Source organism: Tamandua tetradactyla, chromosome 20 (assembly GCF_023851605.1).
Source record: "Tamandua tetradactyla isolate mTamTet1 chromosome 20, mTamTet1.pri, whole genome shotgun sequence".
NCBI lineage: Eukaryota > Metazoa > Chordata > Mammalia > Pilosa > Myrmecophagidae > Tamandua > Tamandua tetradactyla.
Genome location: NC_135346.1, coordinates 15,240,432 through 15,256,367, shown reverse-complemented (window position 1 = coordinate 15,256,367; position 15,936 = coordinate 15,240,432). Strand labels below are relative to the sequence as shown.

The window sequence follows — 15,936 nt, the reverse complement described above, 5'->3', positions numbered from 1 at the left end:
TATCTTCTTGTAAGTATTTCCTAAATGAGGCCATATAATATTTGCTCTTTTGTTTCTGGCTTATTTTGCCTCACCAAGTGTCCCATGGATTCATTCACAATGTTGCATGCCTCACAACTTTGGGGTTTTTTGTAGCAGCACGATATTCGATTATATTACACTACCATTTGCCAATCTACTTCTCACTCAGTGCATTCTTCAGCAGAGGTAGGTCATTTTAAACAAGTCTTACTGGGTCCCTTACTCAAGGAAAGCAGGTGGACTCCATGTATGCTTAAATTCTAAGGAATGGGTATGAGGGATGCATCTTATTATGATCTTTATCTTTAATCAGTAAGTCCAACTTGAAACCATATTAATATAACAATTTTTGCACACATTATGTGTCAGGAAATGTTCTAGGAGCTGGGAATAGAGAAGTAAACAGACAAAAATCAATCAATAAAATGTACCATATTGGAAAAATAGAAAAAATCCCCACATTATCACCTCAGTAGATGCAGAAAAAGCATTTGAAAAAAATCAATACCTATGCATGATAAAAAATAAAACTCTCAGTAAATTAGGAATAGAAAAGAACTTTCTCACCCAATAAATGGCACCATCATACTTAATGGTGAAAGGATAAGGTTTTGCCCTTAAGTGTAGAAACAGGGTAAATACATCCACTTTTACCACTTCTATTCAACATTATACTGGAGGCCCTAACCAGTATACTAAGGCAAGAAAAAGAAACATAAGGCATTCAGACTGGAAAGGAAAATTGTTTTTACTGGCAGACAATATAGCTGTCTATGTATAAAGTCCTAAAGAATCTTCAAAAAGGCTACCAGAACTATAAGTGAGTTTAGCAAGTTTCAGGATATAAGCTCAATATGAAAAAAAATACCCAACTGTACTTCTACATGTTAGCAATGAACAGTTGGAAATTGAAATTTTAAAAATGCCATTTACAGGAGCATGAAAAAAAATGAAAAATGTATGGATAAATTTAACAAAATACATGTAAGATCACTACAATGAATAAAGTTGCTAAACTTAAAGAATATAAAGAACTATACCATACTTATCAATCAGAAAACTCATCTTTGCTAAGATGCCAATTCTCTCCAAATTGATCTATGGATTCAATGCAATCACAATAAAAATTCTAGCAGGGTTTTGCAAAAATTAACAATCTGATTCTAAGATTTATGTGGAAATGCAAAGGAACTAAAATAGCCAAAACAACTTTGCAGAAGAAAAATGTTAGAGGACTTACTTTACCTGACTTGCCTTAAAGATTTTTTATAAAAGTTAACTTGAAATGGATTATAGGCCTAAATATATAAACCCAAACTAAAAAGTATATGGAAGAAAATATAGGAGAGATTCTTAGCGACAATACTAGCTATGAATTTATTGGTTCCAGATTCACCCGTCAGTCCCTGCTGTGTGGTAACTGACTGGACTCTAAGCATTTTTTCTTTCCAGTGAGCACAATGGAGAGCTTTGTCAGTGGTGGACACGTGGAGAAACACTGGAGGAGAAAGGGGACTTTTCTTTCTTTTGTTTTGTGTTCTTTCTTTCTTTTTTTTCTGTGCTACTGCTACACAGTCAGCAGCTCTGTATCTGAATGGGGATATCTGGTGGTGATCTTGCCCCAGCCTCATGACCTAAGAGCACACAGTCTCACGGTGACCTTGTAACCTGGCCTAGGACTGGTGGTCGCCTTGCTGTGGCTCTCCTGGCCTGGACATCATGTTTCCAGGCCTTGTACCTGCAGCTGTACCCCAACTCCCTCAGCATGCTTACGTACCTGTTTCAATTTGTCTCTTTCCCAAAAGGTTTTTCCAGCTTGTCCAATGACTCTGGGCAACCTAGTAAACTTCTCCACTATTCAGTGGGCTGCAGCCACACCTTCTTCCACAAAGTCTGAATGCCAATCTTACGGAGGGGATCCCCCTTCCAAGTCTGCCCTTTCTTGGGTACTTTCGCTTAGCCTTAGGTCACCCTTTAGAAGTCTCTTTACATCTTTACAGTTACTTTCCTACTAGATTTTAACAATTATTTATATTAAATTTTTCCTTTAAATTACTGTGTGGTTTCTGCCTCCTGACTGGAACTAGACTGACATAGTTACCTTGCGTTAGGCAAATATTTCTTAAGTATACACAAAAAGCATGAACGATAAATGAAAACAACCAATAAATTGCACTTCATCAAGATTAAAAGATTTTACTCTTCAAAAACACTATTAGGAAATTAGAAGGCAAGTCATGGCCTGAGAGAAAATATTCACAGCATATAGATCCAATAAAGGTCTTATGTCTAGATTACATAACGAATTCTTAAAATTCTATAATAAGAAGACAAACAACCCAATTTAAAAATGTGAAAATCTTTGAACAGATACTTCAGCAACAAAAATGGTGTTGATGATAAGCATCAAATAAGCCTCCAAATCACTAGACATTAGGGAAATGCATATTGTAAACACAATGAGATACCACCATATATCCATTAGAAAAGTAACAATTTCAAAAAGTGACAATATCATGTTTTATGATAATGGAGAAGAACTAGAACTCTCTTACATTGCTGGTGAGAATGCAAAATAACATACCCACATTGGAAAACATTTTTGCAGTTTCTAATAAAGTTCAAAGTTAAACATATAATTACAGTAAGACCCAGAAATTCCATTTCTAAGTATTTACCAAATTGAAATGAAACACATTCTCACAAATGACTTACATAAGAATGTTCATAGCAGTTTCATTCATAATAATCCCAACTTGAAACTAACCCAAATATCCATGAATAGTGAATAGACGATATATATTGAGGTATATCCACACAATGGAATACCACTCAGCAATAGAAGGAAGAACTACTGATGCACTGGACAACATGGATAGTTGAATCTCAAAAGCATTATGCTAATGAAGGAAGTAAGGCACAAATGATTACATACTATATGATCCTAGTTTTATGACATTCTATAAAAGCAAAGCCATAGTAATTGAAAGCTGACCAATGGGATGGCAGGAGAGGATTATCTGCAAAGGGGCTTGAGGGAAATTTTTGGCAAATCATGATGATGGGTGGTGGTTACCTGATTCCTTTTGTCAAAACTCACCAGCTTGTACACTTAAAATTATTAAATTTTATTATATGTGGATTATACTTCAATAAAGCCTACTATTAAAAAAACCCAAAACAGAAAGCAAAAACCATCATGTATAGAAACATAGATTGTGATGATGCAGATAAGTGGGGTTATCCTAAAAACTATTGTCTTAATGTGCATTATAAGCAATGGTTATAGAATTCTTTTTCTGACTTTGTTGTTTTGTTGTTGTTGTTGTTGTTAAATCTGAGCAAGTCTTTGAAGTCAAATTATCCAATAATCCCGCTTTGGGCCAAAAATATATGGAGTATTTTATTAAGATTGGGTTTAGTCATAAATTAATGGAGCTTTCCTTTTCGACAAATCATTAAGCTGTACATTTTTGTTTTGTCTATATTTCTGGTTTTTTGCTATTTTTCACAAAATTCTGAAAGTTCTGTCCAGGACTGTTAACACCCTCTATGGTATCTGTTTCAGTTTGTCAGATTGCTATGACAAAAACCACACAATGGGTTTGACTTAAACAATGGAAATTTATTGACTCACAGTTTTGGGGGCTTGAAAGCTTGCTTCTTTCAAGGGTTATTAGCTTTCTGGTACTGGCTTGCCACTAACCTTGGGGTTCCTTGGTTTTTTATTTGCTTTCCATCACATAGCAATTTCCTCTCCTTTCCTCTTCTGGGTTCCTGATAATTTCCTGCTGTGTCTCCTCCCTGTGGCTTTCCATTTATAAGCCTTTCAATAATCCACATTAAGATCACCTTCCTTGAGTTGGGCCATATCTGTGATTAAAAACAACATCGTCAAGAGGTTCTATTTACAGAGGGCTCACACCTACAGAAATGTGGATTGAGACCACACATGAATTGGAGTACATAGTTCAACCTACCACAATGTCAGAGGTCCAGGCTCTTTCTATCCTGTTCTTTCCACTATATATCTTCCATTTTTAAGGCCAACCCTGGTCCAAAATGTCTGCGGAAGCTCCCAGTCATTGATACCATATTTCAAACACAGGAAGGAGAAGAAAAGGATTCACAAGCTCCCTTTTAAAGACACTTTCCAGAATTTTTCCACGTACTATATCCGCTAATTCCCATTTGCCAAAACTTAGTTACTTTCCCACCTAATTCCAGAGAAGGTTGGGAATTATATCTATTTTAGTTGGCCGTGTAATCAGAAAAAAAATTGGGGGTACAATTATTACACTGGGGAAATAGTACCCAGATACTGAAAGACACACAGAGAGATCTTTTCCCATGGCTGGAAGGTTATGATTTTATGATTTTATTTAATGGACATTTTTTTCCAGTCCAGTCTTTTACCAACAAATGAAAAGACAAACTTTCCTGTCTTTATTCCTTTGGTGTGGTATAAGGTGAGAATATATGGGCCAAGGAGGAAGAGACAAGCAAGCAATTATTAAATCAAGTGAGCTTTCATCCATACCCTAAACATAGTCATTTTAATGAATAGACTGTGGAGGTCTTGCTTTCCAAGTTAAAATGAGTGAACTGCATGGAATTGAAGTCATTAATAAATACAGCCTCTATTTCATGTAGGATATCCAAGTCTAAATCAAATGCAACTGTTGAAAGGCCAGATGTTATTCCCATTGCTACATTTCAGTGTTTTCCTGGAAGTGATCTCACCCTGATGGCAACGCTGTTGTCCAACTGTGCATGCTATTTATATATAGAACCCAGATTTTAGGTTAAAAATGCACCAAACTACAAACAGCCTGTCCCAGGGAATTCAAGCAGAATACTCAGGATCTGATGTGTTAACTTTGATGACTGTCAAGAACTTGTGTAACTTGTAATCATGTTGTTACGGAGCTCTAAGGCATGGGTCTGAGAAACATATGCACATTAACCAATGTGGGGAATCAAAGACTTCACTGTCTCCTCTGTGAAAAAAAAATAACTGTAATTAATTACCTCCTACATATTAAAAAGTACATAATCCTAAAGCAGAAAGGGACATTTAGGCATAGTCATAAACAGAATTCCAATCTTTAAAACAAATAAAATAAATACTATCAGGAAGAAGTGTGATACCTTTTATCTGGAGTCCTTTTTGTTATTTATTTATTTATTTTAAATTTAGGGCAAAGAGAGGCACCAAAAAAAATAAACTGTTTTGACGAATACTATATATTTTTAGGTTTGATGCATTCACCTCAAAAATCATTATATGAAGTGAAAAACAATAGTTACACACATTTAAAACAATTCCTTCGCATTCTAAATATAATGATGATTACATGTATATATGAAGAAAACTAATGCCTAAGATTGATGAAAACAATTGCTATAAGTTCATAGTGTACTTCTTATGGGCCAAGTCCTGTGCTGAGTGGCTCACATGATTTGTTGCACTAAATACTCATTTCTGGAAGACAGTTCTATAATTATATATCTATTAATATAATAGAGTTATATTATTATAGCAGAGGAGAATAAGGTGCAGGAAAGGTACATCACTGTTCCAAACCCATGTGGTTGTTAAGAAGGAGCTGGGACTTATGCCCAAATCTGCTGCCCTAGAGCCAGTGCTTGAAATACTACATTGCACAGCCAAGATGAAATGAGACATGAAGTGTTCTGAGAGCTTAGCCCAGTGCTTGGCACAATGATTCCTATGTTTTCCCTCTGCTCCAAACTTCTACAACTCAAGTCATCTCTAAGTTTTTGCCTGTAAAAATTAGCCCATGACCTCAGAGAGACTGAGGTCTCTTAAATTGTAGAGAGAGATTAATGCACCGTAAGGATCGGCATTTTCTACCAAGGATGAATTCTGTTTGGATGGTGACAGCCCGGGGTAGCAAAACTGCAAGCTTCCAGTGTGGGCATGACTCAAAACCAAACCTTTAGAAGAGCTGATGGAATCGAATTATTCCACTAACTTTCACAATCCTGGCCCATTTCAGACCCAAAAGCGTCAATCAGGTTTAGAAATGCAGTCTGAGCTCAAAGGCAGGGGATTCTGAAGTTTGCCCAATGGTGCCCACTAGTGGAAGACTACGTGTGGAGAATGCAAACTTGCTGGAGGCAGGAAAACCAACAGTTCCACACCCTTTAAGCTGGAAGTCCTTCCTTGCATCTCTCAGATGGGAGAAGTGAGGCAGAAAGAGGAAGCTCCTTCCCCTAGTCCACCAAATAGTTAGAGGCAGAATTGACCTCTTGCCAGCATTTTGGTCCATGAAAAGAAGAACTTATCTTCTGTAAAATACACTGTTTTCCTTCATCATAACCTACTTCTTAATATTTATTAGTTGCAAGATGCCTTTCATCATATTAAAAGAAAGTGCAAACTTACTCCATCCTTAAACCAAGGAAATAAAAAAAAAAACATCTGGAGAAACTCTTAATTCTTTTGATTCTGTCGTAATTTAACAACTGTAAATAAATGCTTGGGATCCCTCTCCCAGGAATGCTTGACTGGAAGCAAATGTTCATAGAGATCAGTAATCATGGAAATAAGAATTGACAGCTATTTTAAACTTGTCGTGAGTGATTGGGACAGCATATTGCAAATTCTTAAATAGTAATGCCATTTCTTTACCAGATAATCAACAGATACTTCTTACTATTAAATATATTTTATGTGTTCAAATAGTATTTAACGGTATTAGGGAAATAAAAGCAGTGTAATGCCCAGTTTTTATCCTAGAAAAGCGGCGCATTTTCACAATGAAATGAGATGTACACATAGGGCATAATATAAGTCTATAACTGAAATAATTGAAGTGGCCCAAATCAAAGTTCTGAGGGAATTCAGAGACCGGACACTGACAGATCTAAGAACAGTGAGAAGGACTCTGTGGAGCAGGTGGGACCTGAGCGGAGCTTTGAGGATGGGAAGGACATTTGGTAGAAGAAAGTAGGAAGAGAGAGGGTTCAGGGTAGGTATAGTGATAGTTGATGCATGAAGGCGTTGGGGGAAAAATAGAATATTTTGTGTAGTCATGCCACTGCTCACCACAGCCTCGCTCTAGCTTCTGACACCTCTCCATGTTCCCTGTAACTTCTCCTTTCTTGCCTTTCATGGTCAGCCCTTCCAACTGAGCTGTTGACTCTGCGTTAGCATCTTGCTCCCTCCCACCACTGTCGCTTTTTTTGCATCTATTCCAGGGTAGCCAGATACTGCTGGACAGAGGCCCAGAGTCTGGCTTCCTGGGGCCAGCTGTTTGGCAATCTTTTTTTTTCATTTCTCATTCACTAGTGACAGTGGTCAGCCCAAACCATATTCAATCTCAAGCTCACAGTCATTTTGCCACCACCCACACAATTTCTATTTATCACAGAAAAGTGAGGCACTTATATATATGTGAGCTCCCTAACTTGTTTGGTCCCTGCTTTAATCTGTCAGTGTCCCAGACCAGCCCCTCACCTTCACATATGACCTCCTCAGGTGAGGCTTCATGGTTAGGTCCTATCACTCTCACATTTTCAGTCTCCCCCAGAAGAAAGCACTCAATTTGATTTTGGGCATTCTGTGTTGGAGGTGGAAGTGAGAAATACATGGAAAAATCTCTATCATACATATTCAGGCCTAGAGCTCCAGTGACAGGAGAAATGGGGAATTAGAATTCATCTCAGAGGGACTATCCTTGGAGACAGGCTGAGAGCTTCCCAAGAGCCAATGTTCAATAACCATCACTTGTCTGATCATTCTCAGCACACTGAAAACAGAGTAAACCCTGACCATGCCACACGAGCAAGGAGCAGGAACAAATGAGGTAGTAAATTCAAAATAAAAAAGGGTTTTGTTTTCATTAAAAGATGCACACCAAGGAACAAAGTCCCCTGTATTGTTAAATGGATGACTTATTTGCAACCCATCTATTTTTGGCAAAGCAAAGTTTCACACCTTTCTTTTACATCAAGGCTTGGAGAAGAAAGGGACAAGCTGTGATTTATGATAATAAAAAGTCATTAAAATATTTGGTGTTGATCGCTAAAGCACTGTCATTTAATAGGTGATTTTTGTTTCACTAACCCTGGTCTAGAAATCCCTTTTCCAACTAACACTGCACTTAAATGGTAAGTTGAAAAAGCCCCTATTTACTATTAAAAATATGGTGGTGTCAAGCTAACCTGAACGCATATTCCCATGTGAGATTCTCTTTGCTTACTATAGCACATTACCTACTCTTTGCTCTTCTCTACAGCCCTGCTGTTTCTGCATTGTTTGGCACAGGTAAAATGCAAAGAGATGTGCAGGGTGTTGACAAAATGCAATATATATTAACGAAATATGGGAATTAGGGACGTTTCCCTGGCTCATTTTCATTATGTCTCTCCTCTAACTCCTCATCAAAAGTTTTAAATTGAACAGACCATAAGGAATGCTTTCAATGAGATTGTAATTAGGTATATAAAACTTCCAGAAATTAAACTAACAAAACAAAATTTACTGAAGTCCCGTGAAGGCTATGATGCACACTGCAAGCTCTCACAGAATGCCAAGCACTGATTCTGTTATAATTCAACCCTTGAAGTCAAAGGCTAGAGTTAGATTTTTGTTCCTGAAACATAGGTGCTAGGATGGGGGTACTCTTTTGTTAGTTGTTGTAAGAAAACAGTATCTCCAAAAGAAATAAATTGTCTGATTTTGGCATCTCAGAAGATGCTGCCAGGACTGCTAGAAATCCCCTTGAAGGTTACCCTGCTGTCCGGCTAAAGTTCAATTTTGGTAGGGTGATCCACTCTGAAAGTCACATTTTCTGACTCCCGTAAGCCCAATAGGGCCAACCAAGTCCCTTCTTGATGTATTCTATTTAGCAATAATAGAAAGAATTGTTTTATATTTCTGCTGATATACCTTTTTATAAAAATTTTCTTAAAAACTTTGAAAATACAAAAAAAGATACAGATTTATCTATTTCTTGCTCAAATATATTTAAGCTCTCACTAAGTACTGCCATATCCTCTCTCACAGAATCCAACAAAAATATTCGTGGAGCAGTTCCAATCTCCCCAGAATCTAATGAAGTACAACAACTCCATCTTTACTGTTAGAAACAAACCCATGGTGGAATTTTAGGCTTGATTTACAATGTCCTCTGAAATGTTTCATAGGCTCAGCCAGCTACAGAAAGAATTATGACAACCAGTACTTCCTCTACTTTTCTCACTCCCCTCGGACCTGCACTCATGCTCACTCTCACCTCCAGGGTTGACCTCCACAGTGTGTCAGTCTTTCCTGGCTGCCTGCCTCCCTTCTCATCCTCACATTCTCACAGTGCTTAGTTCAGCACCTTACACACACAATGTACATTGAGCACGTAATGGGGTGAGTTGTTGAATAGTGAAGGAGCATTGAAACTGGTTTCGAAAGTCATTCACATTAGCAGTTTTTGTTCATTGTGAGGAGGTGTCATACCTGGAGAGGCAGTACAATCCCTGAACAGGAGTGCATAATTTCTTCCATTGTTACAGTGCAGTATCACTCACTTTAAGACCTTCAGCTGGTCTGAGTTGATCAAAACAACAGTGCCAAGAATGTGTGTGTTGTAACCTCTGGCAATGATCTCACCATGTCTGTGTGTGGTGTGATCTCAGGGTTCAAACTCAGTGGGCCAAACACATCTGTTTACCATGGTTTGGGGTAATCTAAGTCTGTGTTTCCCTGGGCGGCAGGGGGCCCGGGCTGTTTGCTTTCTGCCGGTCAAAGTACTAGCAGATGGTGAAACTGGGTGAGGAAATATACCTCTGTAAGTGTTTGCTGGAGTGAAGATTGTCTATTGACTGGGCCTTGGTGCACTCTTGCTGAAAAGACTGGTTTTAAATAAAGAGTAGGTATAGAGTCATCTTCCCTGATTGTATATTTAAATACAATGGGATAAAGAAAGCTTTTATTGGGAAAAGGTTATGTTTAATTTAAATCTCATAGGCTGGAGCGATGTTATTTTTAATTTCGTATGGACCTCAGTGCAGATAATCACCACTATCTTTTAGCAAATGATATTTCAAAGATCTGCCACTGATGGACATTCAGTTGCTTCATAATAATTCTTGAGAGTAACCTTAGGTAAAATGTTAGTAGTTGTAAGCTGTGAAGGTAGACACTGTAATTTAGCAAGGTGTGGAGAGGTAGCCTCCTCATCCTCTGCCTGTAACATGCAGTAGTTAGAAAGAGGGAAGACATTTATGTTCTACATAAGGACAGACATTTACCTTGGGGGTCATGACTTTGATGGCCAGAGATGACCAAATAACTTCATGGATGAGCAAAGAGAGCAGAGAAAGGTAAAATACTGGAAGGGTTAAAAGTCACTGAAGTCTTATATTGCACTCTTACAAAGGAGTGTGGATTTTTTCATCTACTCCACAAGATGTCCAAGTTTATTTTAATATAAAAATGATGGCTATTCCTCTCCCTTCAGAACCCAAATCCTAAAGAAGCACCGACGTCCTGCATGGTAGACGGAAGTATGTACCCCAATTTAGAGATGCTCTTAATCTTTATCTACATTCCTGTGGGCTTGAATCCATTGTAAATAGGACTTCATAAAGAAGTTATTTTTAGTTAAGGTGTGGTCCAACTGAACCAGGTTAGCCCTTAATCTGGATTATTAGAGGCCTTATGAAAAGAAAGCCCTAGGGAAACTCTAGAATCAAGAAGTCAGTAGAAAACAAGGGCAGGGAGAATGGAGAGGACATCACCATGTGACACGAGACACATGCAAACACAAGAACTGCAAGGATTGTGGCAAGTCAGCACCAGAATGCTACTAAACCTGGGAGGAAGCAAACCATTTAGCTTCCAAAACCATGAGACAATAAATTTCCATTGTTTAAGTCAACCCACTCTGTGGTATTTATCATAGCAAACTGCGATGTCCTGTGTCACCATGCTCATTCTATGGCTTGTTGCACCACCTGGTTCGTATCTAGTTCCCCCCAGTTGAAAAACATGGATTCTAGAAAGCCAGAGAAGGAACTCAGGAACTAGAGCTTCATTTGTCCATCTAGTGTCCCCTAGGCAACCAACCTTTTTCCATTTTCTGGAGAAATTCCAATGTCCCCAGAGAAGGAAACAGATTTCAGTTGGTTGGAAAAGCTCGTAAAATTCTTCCCCTCTCTTTGCTTATTCCACACTCACCAAACAACTTTCCCAAGGTTTGAATATCAAGGAGGAAATACCCTGGGTAATGGGGCATCCCCCTATTAGAAAAGAATTATCTACAATGAAAATTATATATTTAAACCACTATGATAATTTCTTTGGCCTCCAGTAGTTTGACAACTTGAATCATTCCTCCTGAGTCTGAATCTTTTCACAATTGATGAAAGAATATTAAAATAGTATTAACTATAATTCATAGGTCACATTAGATCTATTTTTTCCCAACTTCCACCCTATTATTAACACCTTGCATTAGTGTCATACATTTGTTATAATTCATGAAAGAACATTCATGAACTATTACTTGTACTATTAACAATAGTCCTTCATCCACAACATGGTGGACTATGTTATTCAGTCCCATGTTTTATCTTCTTTCATTCTTAGTAACATACACAACCCCAAAATTCCACCTTTCAACCACATTCACATAGTTCAGCACTACTAATTATACTCAAAATAATGTGCTATCATCACAATCCATTTCTAATACTTTGCTATCAACCAAAAAATGAAATTCTGTACAAATTAAGCATAAGTTACACATTCTCTATTCCCATTCTCTCCTGTGGTAACCTATGTTCTAGATTCTGCCTCTTGAGTTTGCTTATTATTATTCGTTCACATCAGTGAGATCATACGCTATTTGTCCTTTCATGTCTCGTTTATTTCACTCAGCCTATATCCTCAAGGTTCATCCATGTTGTCACATGCATTAGGACTCCTGATGTCACATGCATCCTTTTTACATCTGAATAATATGCCATCGTATGTGTATACAACATTTTGTCAATCCATTCATCAGTTGATGGACATTGGGTTGCTTCCATCTTTTGGCAATTGTGAATAATGCCACAAAGAACATCAGTGTGAAAATATCTGTTCAAGTCCCTGCTTTCAATTCTTCTGGGTATATATTTAGGAGTGGGACTGCTGGGTCATATGCTAATTCTATATTTAGCTTCCTGAGGAATGACCAAACTGTTTTCCATAGCACACATGTCATTTTACATTCCCACAAGCAATGAATGAGTGTTTCTGTTTCTCCACATCCTCTCCAACACTTGTAATTCTCTGTTTTTTTTTAATAGTAGCCGTTTTAGTGGGTATGAAATAATATCTCATTGTGGTTTTGATTCGCATTTCCCTAATGACCAGTAATGTTGAGCAACTTTTCATGTGTTTTTCAGTTATTTTTATATCTTCTGGAGAAATGTCTATTCAAGTCTTTTGGCCATTTTTAAATTGTGTTGTTTGTCTTTTTATTGTTGAGTCATAGGGTTTCTTTATATATTCTGCTAGTAAACCCTTTCTGGCTATGTAGTTTACAAATATTTTCTCCCATTGAGCAGGATGTCTTTCTACTTTATGACAAAGTCATCTGATGCACAAAAGTTTTTAATTTTGATGAAATCCATTCATTTATTTTTTTCATTCATTGCTTGTGCTTTGTGTATCAAGTCTAAGAAACCATTGCCTAATACAAGATCTTGAAGATGCTTCCCTACATTTTCTTCTAGGAGTTTTACAGTTCTTTTATTTAGGTCTTTGATACAACTTTCAGTACATTTGGTATATGGTATAAGATAGGGATCCTCTTTTATTCTTTTGCACATGGATATTCAGTTCTCCCAGCACCATTTGTTGAAGAGACTAGCCTTTTGAACTTGAGTGGACTTGGCAGCGACACCAAAAATCAAACGGCCATAGAGGTAAGGGTCTATTTCGGAACTCTCAATTTGATTCCATTGGTCAGTATATCTATCCTAATGCCAGTACCATGTTCCTTTGACCACTTTAGCTTGTAATATGCTTAAAGTGAGGAAGTTTGAGTCCTCCATACTTTGTTTTTTTTTCAAGATGTTTTTGGCTATTCAGCCCCCTTTCCCTTCCAAATAATTGATTATTGGCTTTTCCATTCCTGCAAAGTGGGCTGTTAGAATTTTGATTGGGATTGCATTGAATCTTTAAATTAATTTGGGTAGAATTGACATTTTAATGATACTTAGTTTTCCATTCCATGAAAATGGAATGTCTTTCAATGTATTTGGTCTTCTTTGATGTCTTTCAGCAATGTTTTGCAGATTTCTGTGTATATATCCTTTATGTCCTTATTTAAATTTATTCCTAGACATTTGGCTCTTTTAGTTGCTATTGTAAATGGAATTTTTTTCTTGATATCCTCTACTGATTGTTCATTAATAGTATACAGAAACACTGCTGATTTTTGCATACTGATCTTGTATCCTGCCACTTTGCTGAATTCATTTATTATTTCTGGTGGCTTTGTTGTAGATTTTTTTAGGACTTCTACATATAGGATCATGTCTTCTGCAAATAGTGAAAGTTTTACTTCTTCCTTTTCAATTCAGATGCCTTATATTTCTTTCTCATGCCTAAATGCTTTGGCTAGAACTTCTAGCACAACATAGAATAAAGTGGCAACAGAGAGCATCCTTGTCTTGTTTCAGATCTTCTAGGGAAAACTTTGTCTTTTGTCACTGAGTGTGATGTTAGCTGAGGAAGTTTCCTTTTATTCCTATTTTTTGGAAGTGTTTTTATCAAAAAAGAATGCTGGATTTTGTAAAATGCCTTTTCTGCATTAATTGAGAGGATCATGTGGTTTTCTCTTTCATTTTGTTAGTGTGGTGTATTACATTAATTTATTTTCTTGTTTTGAACTACATTTTGAGACCTGGGATAAAACCCATTTGATCTCAGTGAGTTTTAATTCTTTTAATATGCTATTGGATTGAATTTGCAAGTAGTTTGTTGAGGATTTTTGCATCTATATTCCATTATAGAGATTGGTCTGTAATTTTCTTTTTTTGTAGAAGAAAAGGATGGTGACTTCATAGAATGAGTTAGGTAGTGTTCCTTCCTCTTTAAATTTTCTGGGAGAGTTTGGGCAGGATTGTATTAATATTTCTTGAACTGAATGATAGAATTCACCTGTGAAGCCATCTGGTCTTGAGCTTTTCTTTGTTGGGAGGTTTATGATGACTGATTCAATCTCTTTACTTGTGATAGGTCTACTGAGGTCTTCTATTTCTTCTAAAGTCAGCATCAGCAGTTTGTGTGTTTCTAGGAATTTGTCCATTTCATCTAAGTGGTCTAATTTGTTAGCATACAGTTATTCATAGTATCCTCTTATAATCATATTTATTTCTGTGGGGTCAGTAGTAATGATCCTCCTCTCATTTTTTATTTTATTTGTGTCTTCTCTCTCTCTCTCTCGTCTACCTAGCTAAGGGTTTGCCAATTTTATTGACCATTTCAAAGAATCAACTTATGGTCCTGTGAATGCTGCTGTTTTTTATTCTCAATTTAATTTACTTCTGTTCTAATCTTTATTTCTTTCTGCTTGTTTGGGATTAGTTTTCTGTTTTTTTCTAGTTCCTCAAGGTATGCAGTCAGGTCTTTGATTTTCTCATTCTTCTTCTTTAATGTAAGCAGTTAGGGCTATAAATTTCCCTCTTAGTGCTACCTTCCCTGCATCCCATAAGTTTTGATATGTTGTCTTCTTGTTTTCATTCATCTCAACATATTTACTTATTTCCCTTGCAATTTCTTCTTTGACCCATTGATTGTTTAAGAGTGTGTTATTTTACTTCCATATTGTGTTAGTTTGCCAGCTGCCAGAATGCAATATACAGAACTGGAATGACTTTTTTTTTTAACCACTGAAACTTTAATCATTGTTTTCCTTACAAATTTTCACTTTTTACCAGAAAGTACAATTTGAGAGAAGGAGTAACAGAATGAAGAAAATTATATATAGTTTGTATAAAAGAACCAAGATATTATAAATAAAATGCCTGACTTTGTTTTACACTCATAAACATATACTGTTACATGAACTGAAGAATTCATTATCTTGAAGGCTATTATTAACAGTAAGCCTCTGCTTCACCAGGCTTGAGCATCAAGTGTAAAGAACTGCATAACAGTATTCACTGATGGAAAGAGGACATTTCTTCTTCCTGGTCCCTGGAAGCAATAAGGAAATAGGAAGGAAAGCTCTTCAGTCAGTGAGGTTTTTGAGCAAAAACTCTTATAAAGTTGCACATGATTCTACTGGGGGATACTCAAGACAGCATATGAGACTCCACACTGTTTTTTCAGAGGTACTAAGCAGAGCTCAAGATCTAGCAGAAACTGCGAGAATATTATGAAAAAAATGCTTTAACTATAGCAAAAAACATGTAAATTCATATTGAAGGAAACAACTCAAACTTCAATTGATTACAACTGCAGCATCTGAGTCCTGATTTTATTGACTTAATATTCCTTTTAAAATGTCTTTCTTAAAATGTTTCCTTTTTTAAAGATTTCCAAGACTTCTAGTGCTTTTGTCCAAGAAAAATAGCTAGCTAATACATTTTGCATACTTTTTTTTGTCATTGGTAGTTCTTATAAGTTGTGGTGTCATACGGGTGGAGTACCTAGAAATAATGTAGATTACACATAGCCCTTCTCTCCTTATCAGTATTTTCAAATTTAATCAATACCTTAAAAATAAAGCTTTGCTGCTTTGAATTTTAGTGTTTTTTTCCTTTCCTTTTTTTGTGAGGGGAAAGATAAGTATAAAAATATACATGATAAATTAAAACCAAAAATAAATATTCTTCTGCACATAATTAAAAATTATTGTGCAAAGCGGCATCCTGCAGGTGAAGTACCTTTAT

At 36.6% G+C, this 15,936-nt stretch overlaps 1 protein-coding gene across 2 annotated transcripts in view; it reads right to left on the bottom strand.

The window, feature by feature from the left end:
• Nucleotides 1-15,936, bottom strand: part of TGFBI (transforming growth factor beta induced) — a 168,636-nt gene that overhangs the window by 96,834 nt on the left and 55,866 nt on the right. Inside the window, exon 3 of one of the 2 annotated variants that reach the window (XM_077138515.1) lies at nucleotides 3,728-3,894. The exons of the other annotated variant lie outside the window; for it this stretch is intronic. Coding sequence (XP_076994630.1) covers nucleotides 3,728-3,864 — 137 coding nt within the window. The 5' untranslated portion in view covers nucleotides 3,865-3,894. The remainder of the gene's footprint in view (nucleotides 1-3,727; nucleotides 3,895-15,936) is intronic. 2 annotated transcript variants of the gene reach the window in all.